This window comes from Patagioenas fasciata, chromosome 13 (assembly GCF_037038585.1).
Source record: "Patagioenas fasciata isolate bPatFas1 chromosome 13, bPatFas1.hap1, whole genome shotgun sequence".
NCBI lineage: Eukaryota > Metazoa > Chordata > Aves > Columbiformes > Columbidae > Patagioenas > Patagioenas fasciata.
Window position 1 is genome coordinate 20,362,085 of NC_092532.1, and position 15,117 is coordinate 20,377,201.

The 15,117-nt window shown below is 43.8% G+C and overlaps 1 protein-coding gene and 1 long non-coding RNA gene across 10 annotated transcripts in view; one reads left to right on the forward strand and one right to left on the reverse strand.

Annotated features, from left to right (window-relative positions):
- The window catches only part of CDH5 (cadherin 5), a 29,278-nt gene extending 24,531 nt beyond the window's left edge, over positions 1-4,747 (reverse strand). The window contains exons 1-2 of one of the 3 annotated variants that reach the window (XM_071814347.1): positions 4,516-4,747; positions 632-819 (exon numbers count right to left, since the gene is read on the reverse strand). In XM_071814347.1, the coding sequence (XP_071670448.1) occupies positions 632-639 (8 nt within the window). In that variant the 5' untranslated portion in view covers positions 640-819; positions 4,516-4,747. The remainder of the gene's footprint in view (positions 1-631; positions 820-4,515) is intronic. The other 2 variants (XM_071814348.1, XM_071814349.1) reach the window with 2 other exon arrangements.
- The window catches only part of LOC139829040 (uncharacterized), a 308,145-nt gene that overhangs the window by 84,806 nt on the left and 208,222 nt on the right, over positions 1-15,117 (forward strand). The window lies entirely within an intron of this gene.

Here is a 15,117-nt window from a genome sequence, read left to right on the forward strand (position 1 = left end):
TTTGTGCTCTCTGCTTTCTGCTCTTGCTTCTTCATTTCTGTGCTGGATATGTGCTTTAGGTGGTGTGTTGGTAATATGGATGATGTGCACAGTGTAGCAATGTTTGTCTATGTTTTAATGACAGCCTAAAAGCCCCTAATGTCATCAGTACTGAGCAAATAGACAATATATGCTATCTCATTGTAGGTTTAGGTTAGTGGTGCAAAGTCTGATACTTTATTAGTAGTATTGAGTGGCTGGCCTAACCCTAACATGGGAACACTGGTTCTCTTTCAGACAGATCATATACATCTGAAAGACAGTGATGATAAAAGCCAGTAAGATAATGCAGATCTCCTCTGAATTCAGGTCTAGGACTGGAGGTAAGGGGAGGGAGCACCCACAAAAAGAATGGAGAAGCCAGTGTAAAACTGTGCCGGTCGAGATTCTGCCAATGAAGCTGAACCTGTCACAGGAACAGTTCCCATCAATGGCAGGATTTCCTATCATTTGCATGAGAGCAGCGTTAGGCCCTCGGTCTCCCCAAGTGGTATGTTGGAAGGTAGGTTTTGTGCTCCTAGAGCATTTCCAGAACACAGATTCATAGCAGATAGCATCACAAAAGGAAGGGGAAAAGGAAGACTGATCTTACCAAAGCATTACTTAGAAATGTGGACAAAGGCAGGAGAAGGAATTCAACCATATCCTCCAGACATAGTGGAGATGTGGAATTTCCCTTTCCACTGTCATACACAATATGGTCGAGGGCCTGTGTGTGTTCCTTGTGCCCTGTGAACTTTGCCAGGTGTCAGGAGGACCATTCCAGATGTTGCTGATGGGCTTGTGGAGAGAGGATGCAGAGAAATGGATGACCTCAGTGGGGGCAAAACCAGATGGGTTACTGCTAATTTACAGGGACTGATGGTAGGCTTTTCAAACGAATGTGTAAAAGAAATAGGAGGCTCTTTCTCCTAAAGTTTTGGCAAAGGATGGTGGTGAAATCCACATGCAGCTCCCAGTCTCCCGTAGGACAGTTTTGCTGTCTATCTCACACAAAAATACTCGCCTGGAGGAAAGTCTGCCGGAGTGCCCATCTACCTCCTTGGCCATTTCTGGTTTACTGGTTGTAAATCGTTACTTGGATACACTCAGAGCACAAGAACTGAAGTGCAGGCAGTGTGAACACCTGCAGTGGATGGACAAATTTCCACTCTGCCCTTCCCCTGTCTTTGCCCAGCCCTGGAAAGCACTGAGCTCCCGACCTGTTCCAGTCTGACTCCCCCCTGGGAGGGCTGGGCCCCAGCTCTGCTCACTGCCCGCACGACAGAGGTTTATAGTAGCACAGGTACGAAATACACTCATGGCGCAAGTAAGATCCATCTCAGAAGGATGTTACAGAGCGAACTTGAAATATTCAGCAGCATCTTACATTCAGAATATAGCTAGTCCCATGATTATTGGCAGATTTGAAATTCAGATCAAGATGAGTGAAGCTCAGGTTCGCATTGAATTAAAGGGCTAATTTGTATCCTTGCATTGCAGAACTGTAAACAGGATCTTCACATTTTTTTATTAATATTTTAAAATGTTGAGAGCAGGCTCGTTGTGGAATTTGGGAGGCACATGCGCTGGTGAGCGGTGCGCATTCGTTTTGCGCATCATTATTGCCAGCGTTAGTGCTGTTGGTGGCATTCCCAGGTGTGCAGGGGCCTGTCCCTGGGCTGAGGACAAGCCCTGGAGGAGATGCCTGCACGTTTCCCGGCAGCACAGATGGTGGCTCCTGGTCGTGGCTGTGGCACCAGAGCTGCTTTCTGTGTTTGCAAGGGAAATACACCAGTGTACGTGCTTCACATGGAGCAGGGTGCTGAACTGGAGCCCACAGATGAATCAAGCAAACTCATCATGGACCAAACCGGCATCCTGCTCTGGATTTGCTGAGGTCTGTTCTCCTAGCTCAGATTTGGATCAGCTCTTCAAAGGCACGTGTGGGGAATTGCTTTACCTTAGTGGTTGTGAGCTGGGCATCTCTCTGTCCTAGCAAATCTCCAGTTTATGCAAATAATCACTCTGTGCTGTGTTCTAGGCTAGAAGGGAAACCAGTTGTGTCAGGGCTAAACTTTGGGGGATTTTTGATTTGTAAACCCACGAGGATAACAAAGGGAAATACATTTGTTTTTTAAAAAACACAGCGAAATGTTTTCATGGCCAACAATTTTCTCACAGAGAACCTCTTATTTCCTTCTAGGCACTAACATTTGAACCTCTGAATTAAACTTCCAGAACCTGAGCAAAAACTGAAATTATGATGAATGACAAACATAACCATGAAGAAAGCTCAGGTGCTGGAAATAGTTACCTCTATTCTGTCAATCTCTGTTTTTAAAGAAAATGTAAGTAATTAGCTGGCCTGATTTAAGCCTGTAGCTCTGTAGACATGCACCCTGACAAGAGAAAAGAATTTTTAAAAAGTTTTCCTATTTTTCATTTGAAATAATAATTGAAGTAATTGATTTACGGCTGCCCAATGAAGCCCTTTGTTCTTAAGTGCTATAAATCAGAGGAGCTTCTAACCCATCCCCAGTGATTTCTACCTATATCCTGTTTTTGGTTCTGTTGCGCTCAGCAGAGGCAGGATGTGGAGCAACCCTGGCAACAACCTGTTAACTGTTTGGGTGGAACTTTCTCTGCCTAAGCTGCCTCTTTAGTCCTGAGCCCTGGAAGCTTTAGCTCTGGCTCTCTGCAAGCTGCAGATTGCTGAGTGACATGTAGCTATTTCATGGCATCATTTCAATGCTAGCGTTTGTTCTAAAATGTTTAAGAAACAGTTTTACGATAATACATTAAAGTACAAAGCTTTGGGAAATAATTCTTGTTGCAGTGCAATGCAGCTGCAGCACTCTGAAAAATAAAGCCCAGGTTTGTGCACAAAGCAGGAATGATTTGTTAATTGAGTTTATCTTTTGCTTTCTAATTCATTTGTTTTATTGTTTGTAACTGCACATTATTCTCTATAGTATACTGTACTATTCTAAGCCTTTCATACGCTAAATTAATCTTGCGTCCTTTTCTCCTGTTGGTCACCCTTTATTTAAGGATAAAAAGTAACTCCTGCAGATACCGCAAGTAAATGGCAAGTCAGCATTTCTGTGATTTGTTTCTGGTATTATTGGTTATTGTTACAAGGCACAAATTAACCTAAGATGAGAAGCTTTTGTAAATCATTGGAGTATCATTGCTTTTGTCTAATATTTTTTTCCTACATGAACATCTATAATACTGTATGCTTTTACAAATGCTGATCCAATGATTTATAATCAGTGGAGGCAGGGATGCATTGATTAACTGTACCTTTGTTAACTGCAGTAGCAACCAACTTTTAATGTTTTTGGTAGCTAAGAATGGAACAGATTTTCTCACAGAAATTCATCTTCTTCCATATCTTTTTTTCCTCGCATTTCTTTCCTTCCTTTATCTCTATTACAGCGTGACAACCAGCACAGTAAAGTACCGTGCACACTGACAGTCCTGCTATTGCAGAATAGAGTTCTTACAGAAAAAGCAGTACCAATTCATCTCTTATGCATAAATCCTTTGTCTCTGCAAGCCGTACAGCAAACTTGTTAGCTCAGGGACTTGCTATGCTATCTTTAGGATAAGATAAAAGCCTTCTACACCAACTTTTCACATCAAGCCACTGCTCATAAAATAACTTGACAGAAAGAATGGTTCTTTTTGGACCACTGAGATCAAGAAACCTCTAAAATAAGAATTGCTGGTCTTTTAGAATAGGGGCTGTAAAACCTGGTAGTCCAGGGTTATTAGGGTGCTAAAGTACCTGGGCCGCTTTGAACTTGAGATTTAGGAGACAAAGTCACTGACATGTTATATAAACTCCCGTCTAAGCCTTAAACAAGTCTTTTAGCAAGAGAGTTATGCCAAACCTGGCTAGGGTCCATGGTGGCTTTCGCCTCCTCTTGCCATTGCTCATGATAAATCCATAACACCTTAAACAGAGGTACCAAAGGTGAACCCCCCGCTTTGATAAAACATATTTATCAGATCATAGCCGCACACACCTGCTCACTTAGAGCAGCCCGAAGCCTTAACTGTCCGCTCCACAAGTGAAATCCTTTCCTAAAGGGTTTACAGGTGCCATTTGCAGTATCATTTCTGTCCCTTTTCCATTGAGAATGAACATCAGCCAATACTCTAAATATTACAAAACAGAACTACAAAAAAGCATAAAATATCTCTTCTTTTGAACCATCTAGGGATATTGTGGTATAGCCCAAGAAAGCAAGAGATTTACCTTTTCCGTTGTCCATTGTAAACAGCTCTGCTGTTGTCTGCGCTTAATTTGGTTTAAGTGCCATCGGTGTTAGGCCCAAAGGCTTCTGTGGATATGTATAAAATTCACAGCCTGTCTGCTGGTATTTCTTAAATTATTTAAGGCATCAGAAGAGATATTTGGTGGAGGTAGAAACCTTTGAAATGAACTTCATGGCTGAAGGACAGCAAATCCCGCGTATCTCTTACCTGAGTCAGAGTTGGTGGAGCTTCAGTTTGTTCCCGAATCAGGCAAAACTAAAATCAACAGTATCCCAAAACGTTCAGCATTGTTCAGAAAGTGAAGATCAAATAGAAAAATCCACTTCTCTTTTCGTTAAGCAATACTGGGAGTGTTCAGCTCTCCAGTCTCCAAGGTTTTCCAGCTGGGAGTCAGCCTGTTCCCATCCTGCATCCCGGCATCCTGTTATTGTTCCAAAGTCTTAGTAATGCAGTGAGAAAAGGGAGTGGAGGAAACAGATAAACTTAGCCTTATTATTGCTATACCTGCTTATTTGTTGCTGACTCTAGAGAGGGAGCTGAATAAAAGGAAATTTCTGAGAGAAACACAAAATATGGTATGATATTTAGTATCATTTTATGAAGAATTTTAGGAGTTAGCAAACATCTGAATGGTGCTTTAAATAGGGTCTGATATTTGATCAGCACAGACTATGCCTGTTGTGCACGAACAGGATTTTCAAAGCAGTTTGGAGATGTCCTATCTATAAGGATTTTTATACCCACCAGCAAAAAAGGTAGAGCCCTTGTATGAATGAAACTGGGATTCCTTTAAAGCTCTGTCAGTGCTGGATGTAAAAATGAAATTTTAAAGTATTTTTCCTGGTAGATTGTGACTTCAGAAGTGAGGCAGTGTAAGTGGGCCTTCCAGAAGGAGATGTTTGTAACGTCTTGATAAAGATTAGTTTTAAGTCCCAAGACCGCTGAGAGCAGACAGAAGGGATGGAGTCGGTGCCTGTGCTCCGTCCCTAAGGCAGTGGCACCCTGGGGACTCTCACCAAAGCACAGGGGTCGGTGTCTCTAATGCTGTCACCCACATAAAGCTTCAGTCGGGATTTTGTTCAGTGAGCCCAGCCTGAGCACCCAAACCTCTGCGGGACTGTGTGCTCCCTCCAGTGCCACCCGTCTGCACGTTAAAACCCAGCACAAAGGGGCAGCTCTGGCACCGTGCGGTACAAAAAGAGGAGGAATCCTGTTACTAAACAATGCAGAAGAGAATCTGAGAAGTGTGAGACTTTGGGACTTAACTCAAAACTCACTTTTTCTGAACCAGTTATAATAAATGTAGGCAAATGTTCCACGTATCTTAAGTAGGGCTTTAAATAATAATGTTACACAGTTAAGCACTCTCTTGCCCCTGTTTGTCATCACAGTCCAGCGCAGGTGATGGCACTGCTTTGCTGGCTTGCCAGAATGCTGAGGTTGGTTGGATTACTTCATGTTTTTATGATGTGCAGCAGCGGAGATGAATTACTTTAAAAAAAAAATCGATACATTAATTATTCAGAAAAGTTAAGCACCTAATGAGGAGACATTTTTCAAAGTGTTTTGTAAGGAGACCAAGCAGAATTGAGATTCCTCGAAAGAAAAGAAGCCGTTCCTGTGTCGTTGCTGGGAGAAGAGCAGGGAGGATGCTGATAGGAGTTTTCCAGAGAGCTGCAGTTATCTGGTCAGTATGCAGCTCGGTGATAACCTGGTACCCACGGCAGACAACGGGCCCAGATAGGATGTACTTTTGCAAGTGACTTCTACTGTATTTACAACCGTTGCATAGCCTTTGATGTCCATATCTGTGCGGTAAGCATGCTATTTTGCTAATCTAAACAAAGGATGAGGATAAGGGAGCCTTTCACGTCCACTGCTCAGAAAAGGAAAACTCCTATGTTCTCTATATATGCCCTGAGGCAACAGGCCTAGATTATCAAGGTCTGTTTTGATGTTTTCTAAATAAGCTTTGTACTAGCTGACTTGTTTTATCTCCACTGAAAAGTTCAAGGAAAGGAGTGAGAAAGTTTCTAAAGGCATTTTCTGCATACTCTGTTTCAGAGCCCAGTAGAGTAACCGAAAACCATTGGCGAGCTTTGAAGAAGATACTTTCATTTAAATTTTAGAAACCTGATTTAATATCTCAAAACCTTCCACGTTATGTTTTACAGATTTCACCTCTGCCGAACTGATTCTTTAAGTCTTATTTCTGGCTAGGCGGAAATGTCCGTGGAGATGTTACCGGCTGAAGAACCTGGTTTTGCAGCCCTGCCCAACAGGTGGCAAAGCTCCTCATGGTTCAGCACACCCCTCGCCCTCTGGTTCATCCCAGATGTTTGCACTGCTCTGCTTCCTAGGCAGTGGATTTCTTCATCTTTTCCAAGCTGCTGGCTCAAGGTGCTAGCAGGCAGGTTTTCATGTAAACCTTAGTCTTTCAGACTTCTTTGTCATTAGGGCCAAATCATAAGCTTTTGGAAGAATTCCAAAGACTCGTGTGTTTTGCAAGCAAGACAGTAATGTTTTAGACCGAATATTAGTAATTCACCACTCCGTGTGACTTGCGGATGGACCTGGTGACACGAGTGAAAGGAGTGATAATGATTTACTTGGCATTTCACAGTGTTTGTCGTTCCTTTTTTCCCAAATGACGCCAGGCCTTTGTCACGGGTCTGTTCAGCACTGCTGTATGAGTTTTCTTCCATGTTATGTCCAGCTGCCCCTTCTGGATCATTCGCTTGTCTCCCACAGATGTTCATTAGCTGCTGTTGTTTGACTTTGTGGCGCCTGACTTAGGTGTGCCTGGTTCAGATCAGCATCTCTTTCTATGAAACTTTAGGCTGTTAGCCCGTGTTATTTGAATGCTGGTGTCTGAGCGATCGTCCAGACTGCTTAGGCTGGTGGGGTTTAAAATCGTCTTTACTTTCTTGGATAAAGGGGGTAGAATTCAACTTTGCTTTGAAGGTGTTTGTGCATAGTTTGAATATGACATTTAGAAGAATCTGAAGTAATAACTGTCATCTTGCTGATATTGAAAAGAACAATGCATTAAAAGGGCAGAAACAGAGCCCTCATTTACTGTGCTAAATCTATTAAATTTGACTGTTCTCACTATACACAGATACCTGCGAGTGGGTTAGTATAAATTAATGGAATTGATAACTGCACAGAATAAATGTGAGATTAAAGCTTGCGTCTTCCTTCAGAATTACATTTTATCTGTTGCTGAGGAGTTTGGTCAGCTGATCTGAAACTCTGATTTCATGACTTTCTGCATAGCCAGCAGAGCAGGCTGACTCACGGGAACAGCTTTTGGTTACATCTTGTTTCGGTTTTTCACTCGAGTGCTTTTTTGCTGTCCCATCTGATCCATTGGTCTGTGAAGTTCTCCTCGAAGAATTCATGGAAACCATAGCCATAGGAACAAGTTCATTGCTTTCCTAACCAGCACAAATTCCAGCCAAGCTGATAAAACAGCCCATGCCTTTCACTGAGCGAACACACATTTCTTTTTTTTCTGTGGAAGTAACTCAGTTACAGGGAAATTTCATGTGATAAATACGCCCTTCTTAATAAGCACAGTCATCAAAATCAAAGACAGCTATTGACACAGCTGCAACTAATGATGTTTTCATTCCTCATAAACAATAGTCCTAATATTTGACTCTCACTGGAGAAGGGCTTTACACTTGGCAATATAGCCCAAGAATGCTTTTGTAACAGTTTATAAAGGTTAGACCTAGTAATCTGTCTTGCTGAAAGCAGCACATTAGAGGCGCTGTGCAAGTGAAGGTCTGCCAAGATGTGAAATTCACTCACAGCAGCTATACTTGTGTCAGTATTTTTATGACTTGCTAAGAATTATGGTAGGGGGGAGCATAAGCTTTCCTTCAGTTATGAAAATAAACCCGAAACGCTGATTTTCAACAACTCAGTCATTGTAAAATCCTTCCCTTTTTAAACCTGCAGTTCTATCTGACTGTTGTCTGAAGCCTCTCTGGAAGAAACATTACTTAAGAGTTTAAAAAATAACAATTAGCGCTCCATGTGGAAAGCATAATCTGTGCAGAACATTGTGTTGTTATTTCTGGGACTTTTAATCAGGGCAGTGCAGTGCTCTTAGTCATTTCCACTTGGTAACCGTTTTCCTTTTTGTCACAGATTGAGGTGTGTATCCTGGAGCGAGTCTGACTCAGCTTCCTTTTGTCACGTTTGTTTAACACAAGAATGTAGCTCTGAATTATTATTATGTTTTTTTGTTAATATAAGGTGCATTTAAAAAACTGCTGAAGAATTTTAGTTAAAGTTGGTGAGATTGGATGTTTGCTGGGGACATGCGATAGCATTTTTCGGAAATGTTGTCCAGACCACCATTGTGGCTGTACCATACACATTTCATTAAACAGGGTCTCTCATGGAAGGTAAAATCCTATGCTCCTTAATCAGGCAAATATCTCGTTACGTATCAGACCTCTGGCTGCATAAAAACTAACGACTGCAGGATTTGCATCTGAAATGTTCAGCAGGGAATGATCCCAAGTCATCTTGTTTCCTTGTTTGGAAATGAGAGGACAAAATAGATACTAGAAAATGCACCCATATTGTACTAAAACTCGAAGTATCACCCTGAGCAGGAGCTGTAAAGTGAAGCAGCCCCACTGTCGAACTGAAAGGAATGATAAATCCCTTTGATTTGTTCATGGAAAACACAATCCACAGGGATTTTAACAAGCAAGCCTGCAGGTTAACTCAGGAACGCTAACCTTGTGATGTGATTTGAATTCGAAGAGCACGGCTCATGCAGAGGCATGAAGCTGATAAAAAAATTCTCCTGAAATATTTTTGATAAACAATCTCGATTTCAGTGAAACTTTTTCCCATAAAGAACATATCAGCTTTAACCGAAATGTCCCTTGAAACAGAAACCCAAACCAACACAATCTCTTCTTCTCCCACCCAAGTGAAAGTGATGAAAATTGATACAATTGATTAATGCTGCTGCTTGTTTATAGAAGCAGCCCAGCTTTCACCTCTGACTGGCAGTGTATGTGGGAAGCTCATGTTTTGTTGTAGGAGCTTTTCTCTCTGTTATGCCAGGTCCAAAATGAAGGAGTAACATCCATCTTAATTTTTGGTAAAGTTTGCAGTGCAGACACTTTTTGTGGCATTAATTTAAAAAATAAAGAGGACCGGAGTGTGCGGTAGGAGGTGGTGAGGCAGAGCTGCTGGGGCAGGAGGGGCTGGGGGCTGAGCCCTGTCCGTGTGTCCCCACACACTGCTCTGCAAAGGGTGCGGCGTATCAGGCACAGGGAGCCGGAGAGAAGCGGAGATGTGGCCTCCTCTCCTTCCTTCCTACCCTGTTTACAGAACTGATATCCCCTTCCCGATACCGGCTTTCATGTGACATTCTCCCCATTAACGGGTCGGATGTTCCCAGCTGAAGCGCTGGGCGGCCAGTTCCTGACTTCAGGGGTGGGGTGACCGAGGGCAGTGGATCTCGGTCCCTGCGCTCAGCGACACTGGCTGCTGGACTTGTTCTGAGCTTGAATGTCTGCTAGGAAGCTCAATAAAGGTTGAAATAATGCTGGTTTTTCTTTCAAAAAAAGACCGAAACCTAATTTTTCTGCCACGTACTGTGCGCCTCAGGGGAGATAAAAAGTCAGATTACTGCTTGAACTGCAAGCTATATACCAAATAAACATTACAGACATCGGAGAGGTGTCACCCCAAAAGCTGCAGCACACAAATAGCTCTGTGACGCTGGGATTCGTGGGGCTAATGAAGTACAGAAGGAGTTTTGTCTTGAGAGTAAGATTTTACAGTATCGTAGGGAGAAGAGCAGGGTGCAACAGAGGGGCTCACAGACATGGGGTTGCTTTCAAGACAACGGTGGGGTGCCGTTCACCTCAGTGTCTTTTCCATTGCTGGTGCACCGTATGCACTTGTAAAGCTGCCAGAGAAGGGATGTGTCTCATTGGTGCTTTGTTCTGCGCCAAATGAGTCTGCGAACAAACAAGTTCCTGGAAGGGAAGCTGCACTGGGTGTTTACAGGACATGAGCTGACCCATATCTTAAATGTTTCCTTGATGCCCCTTGAAGTCTTCCAGATTTTCCTTTTATCTCGTTACATTGAACTGCTGGCGCTCCAGTGATTCAATCTCCATGCATGAAGTGACGCCATTGACATTAGCGTCCCCTGCACCCGGTCACGGCTCATCCCCCCTTCCCCCGGTTCCAGGGCACAGGGCTGGGCAGAAGCGCTTGCAGCATCTCCCATCCCCGCTGCGCGGTGACAGCGCGCACCGGCACAGGCTGGGTGGTGGCTGGGCAGCCCTGTCCCCATGCACAGCCTGCCAGCCCCAGCTACTTGGCAGATCCCCATTGGGGCCGGCCAGATCTCTCTGGCATACGGTTCACCCAGTGGGACAGCGGCTGTGACACCCGGCTGTGACACCCGGCTGTGACACCCGGCTGCCCGTGCGTGCGGTGCCAGCGAGGGCTGGAGGGGCGCAGCTGCGGGGGCCAGCTCTGCGTGAGGCTGCGCTGGCTTCTGCGGCAGGGATCAGACGGAGCCGAGCCTCACACCGCTGCCACCTTTTCCCAGCGGCACAGGATTTCAGACTGGGGTTTTGTTTTGTTAAAATAGCGCATGGGAAAAGGGAAGGAGGGACATGTGCTTTCTATAAAAGCTGTTGGTGGATCTGCCCGCTGGGCTGAGCCTGTCGGAGCCTTTGCCAAAGGAGGGTGGAGAGAGCTGCTCTGAAAGAATTTTTTGCTGAGGGGTTGAAGTCTGGGAGCCAGTGCGCTAATGCCTTGTAAATTGGTTCAGTGACTTTTACTCATTTATATGCACTCCCTTTATTATACCCCCGGACCTGAGCTGCTTTATTTCTGGTTTTGCTGCCAAACACTGTGGAAATGCAGATGGTTTAAGTGTATCACTGACAGTCCCCCACGTATTGTTCCTGTTCTGCAGTCTGCATTGTGCCTCTTTTAGCCAGTGAGTGTATGTGTAAGAACTCCTAATGGCTTGGAAATCAGTCAGTATAGATTTTTTCCCCCAGCTCACTGAAACCGAGCCATCCATGTGGAGGCAACAGGAGTTAGTGTTTTCCTTTATTTAAACACTGGAGGCCATTCTCTGCTGTGATGTTGTCTCCTTCTCTGCAGTGACGCTGCTGTGATTTGCACTGGTTAGAATTTAGCAGTGAAATACAGAATATTAAGTGTCAGGCTTTCCCTAGAACTGATAAAATAGCATTTAATTCTTAAGAGAATAAATGTATTCGTAAGTGCATTAATAACTTCCTAGCCTCCAGATGGCACAGGGACAGTGCAAATCTGATGAAAATCCAAGTATTTGGGTTTTCATGTTTGTAATTTTGGCATAAAGAAGTACCCTGCAAATAGTCAGGGAAGCCAGTCGCAGAGGCTGGAGGGCCTGGTCTATAAAATGACAGATTTCAGCCACTGTGATCTTTGCAATGCAGTGGAAAAGTAATTTTTAATCTTCCGGTTCCCTGTGAATTGCTCGGTGTGGTGGAGCTGAGGGTGGGACCGGTCTGCCCAGCTCCATGCTCACACTGCTGAGCCGCAAGGATCTCATCGCGACTCTGCTAACTGAGGGAGCAGTGCCGGATGAAAAATGTGTAATGAATAATGAAAAGACTCAGGCTTTAGGAATTAATGATTCACGCTGAAATATATCTGCCCCGGACAATTTTCTTGTGCTGATATTTCATCTTGAATGTACAAATGGTAATGCCGTGCCCATCCCTGTGCACTTTAAGAGAGATTAAAAAGAATAAGAGTTGGCTACTAACATCCAAACAGAATCTCCAAGGAGAGAATATGTATATTTAAAAGCACAATGGAAAATTTAAGACCGTTAAATCCTTGCTTTGACTTTTCAGGATTAACATTAATTTTGGAAATTCAGAGAAACAGAAAAATGAATGATCGTGCTAGTTTGCAAAGGCAACACTTCTGTTAGGATCTATCTTCCTGAGCGTGCTCCTGGAAGAAATATTCTGCTAGATTAACTTATTGTGTAAAGATGTATTTACAATAAACAACAGGAAAGAGAAATGTTCATGAATTACCGCAAGTAGATTTGCAGCTATTTTGACTTGTCACCAGTTTAACGCAGCAGAAAATTACGCTGATTTAACTTAAACTTTTGTTTTGAAGAGAACGCATAATTTTAAAACGCTTTAAAAAAACCTCAGCTTTTATGTATTATTTGCACACTAGGTGCGATGTTTTAAATGTGCTTCAAGTATCTGTGAAGTAAAATGGCTGGTAATTTAATATAATTTGTGTTACAGAAGAACTCATAACCTCCTGTGAAGGCTGCCTGGGGTTACACCACAGCAGTAGGTCCCGAATCCAGAACCTTCCTTGTGGGGCCGCTCAGCAAGAACAGGTCTGACCCAGACCTTGACCCTGCCCTCCCCTCAATCCAGAGTTTTGTGACTGTTTCTGTGCTCTGAAGCACAGAAATCCCTGTGAACGTGAGGATCTGCTCTGTTTGGAGGTTGGGCTGCAATAGCCAGATGTTAGTGCTTTTATTCCTCAAAGCTGTATTTGGCTTCGGCGAGGCTGGGCTAAGAGCTCATTAGAAAAACTTTCTTCTGACACTTCCAGCGTTTCCTGCCCACGTTGAGATGACAAAGGAACTGGCTTTCTTGAAGAATTTTGTTGTTTCCTCTGCTGACCTTGGCCGGTGTGTGCAGGTGCACAGCAGCACAATGAGAAACGCCCGCGACGTGTTTCCTTTACATCGTCAGAGGGGCTGGCTTAGGGGTGGCTTGGATGAAATATGAGCCATTTCTAATCATCCCTGTGGAGCGTTAGCACAGCTAGGGCTGCCCATAGGAGACGAGTGCAGAAGTATTCTGAAATGGAAGCATTACATATGAGCAGATTTTTAAAATCTAGCTTAGTGGAAACAAAAGGGCACCTGAGCCGATAGCCGTGAAATGCAGTGAGTCAACACGCTGGAATGTGCTGTTGGCCGTGGGTGATGCTATTTGGTGACTTCCATTTGGGTGGGGGGAGAGGAATGTGCGTGGTTTGGCTGTAGAGAGAACGTTCCAGTTCAAGTGGGGCTGTGCAGGATTTCGGTGCGGGTAAATGTGCCGTCCCTGTCACGGGACAGCTTCTCTAGTGCTAAAATAGAGAAGCACATCTGTGTGTCGCAGAGTATTTGTTTCACATAACCACTCTCTGCCACAGCAAAGATTTTCTGTCCTGTCTTATCTGGAGAAAAATAAATAGATGATGTTACTGCTATCATTACAAGAAAAAGATTTGTTTTAAGAGAGCTGGAATTAAGACTGAAACGGTGGTACCTGAGCATGATTTGTGAGTGGTGCTGCATCTACGGGCAGGCTGAGATATTTAATATACTACATGAAAGCTTGTAACAAAATAAGTGGATTTTAAGATGAATCAGTTTACACTATTGGAGCAGACTTGATCTCTGAAAGTTATACAAGTGTAAAAATAAAGACCTTCTACTGAGGCTGTAAACAACAGTTGTATAAACACTTTTTACAATAACTTGAACAGCAGCTGAAAGTTTGGAATTTCCTTCGTTAGCAGTCATTGACCTGTTCAGGTGTCTCGGGTTGTATTTGAAAAAATGCCATGCTTTATTTTGACTTGACAGTCTGGAGGTACAGAGGAAAATGAAGAGCAACTGTAGTCACAGAACTGAACTGTTCAGAAAGGGCTTAATGCGTCACAAATCAGGAAAATGAGCAGTTCCAGGTTTTTATTTGGCTTTACAGAACAAGAGACCAGCTAGCATACGAGGAAATGAGACTGCTGTACCACATGCCTTTGTTAATCTATATGAACAAATAGTTTGCAGCAGAGATCTATAAGGTTTGGGCAACCAAAGGAATTTAGCGACAGAACCATCTTTGCTTCATTCTGCTTATTGCTGGAGGGTCAGAGACTTTCTTGCTTCTGTAGAAGTCGTGCCTATTAGGCAGAGCCACGTTATTTGCATGCACCTTGATTGAGAAGGTGCAGCCAGGAGCCCGGGGTGCTGGGGGCATTCCTTGGCTGGTCGAGGAGCAGCGTGCTCCTTTGAAGGGAATTGCTGGGACTGAACGGGTGGTGGTGGTTGGGTGATTGCAGGTATTCCGGTCACACAGCGGAGAACTTGTTTTTTCTCTTGCTGTTTAGGAGTTCCGTCCTCAGCCACACCTTTTCCAGCCTTCTGCTCCCTCCTGCAGCTCCTGTTTTTCTCTTGCTCTGCTTTCTTCTGTGGCACCTCCAGTTTGTTCTGCACTGCAGATGAAACCGTGCCCCTCAAACCTCTGAAGAGCAGAAGGGAGCAGTCCCACCGCCTGCGATACTGCGGAATCTAGGGTGGTTAAATCTGGCTTTCCTGCTTTCCTGATTTTTCCCAATAACAATAGATATGGCCTGCACAATGCCGTAAGTATTTTCTGGGATGACGAGATACGCGTGCCACAAGCCACCTCACTACAGTGTGATGTAGGAGCTTGTCCTGGTGCAACACGTTTCAAGGCTGAAACACCTCTGTTTAGCTTCATCGATACCTCATCTCCAAAAATGTGTGCTGTACCACAAAGAAAGATTAGACGTGCTGGGACCGTTTGCTGATGAAGTTTATTATGGTGTCTGGAATGAAATAGGGCACTGGCATGCTGATCATTGTGCAGACGGCTTATTGGTTTGAAATCTTCAGTTCAGGGTTGGCCTACAAAGTGCTTCATTCTCTACTCCTGGATAACATTTTTATTGACTTACCCAGCTGTAGCTTAATTAAGT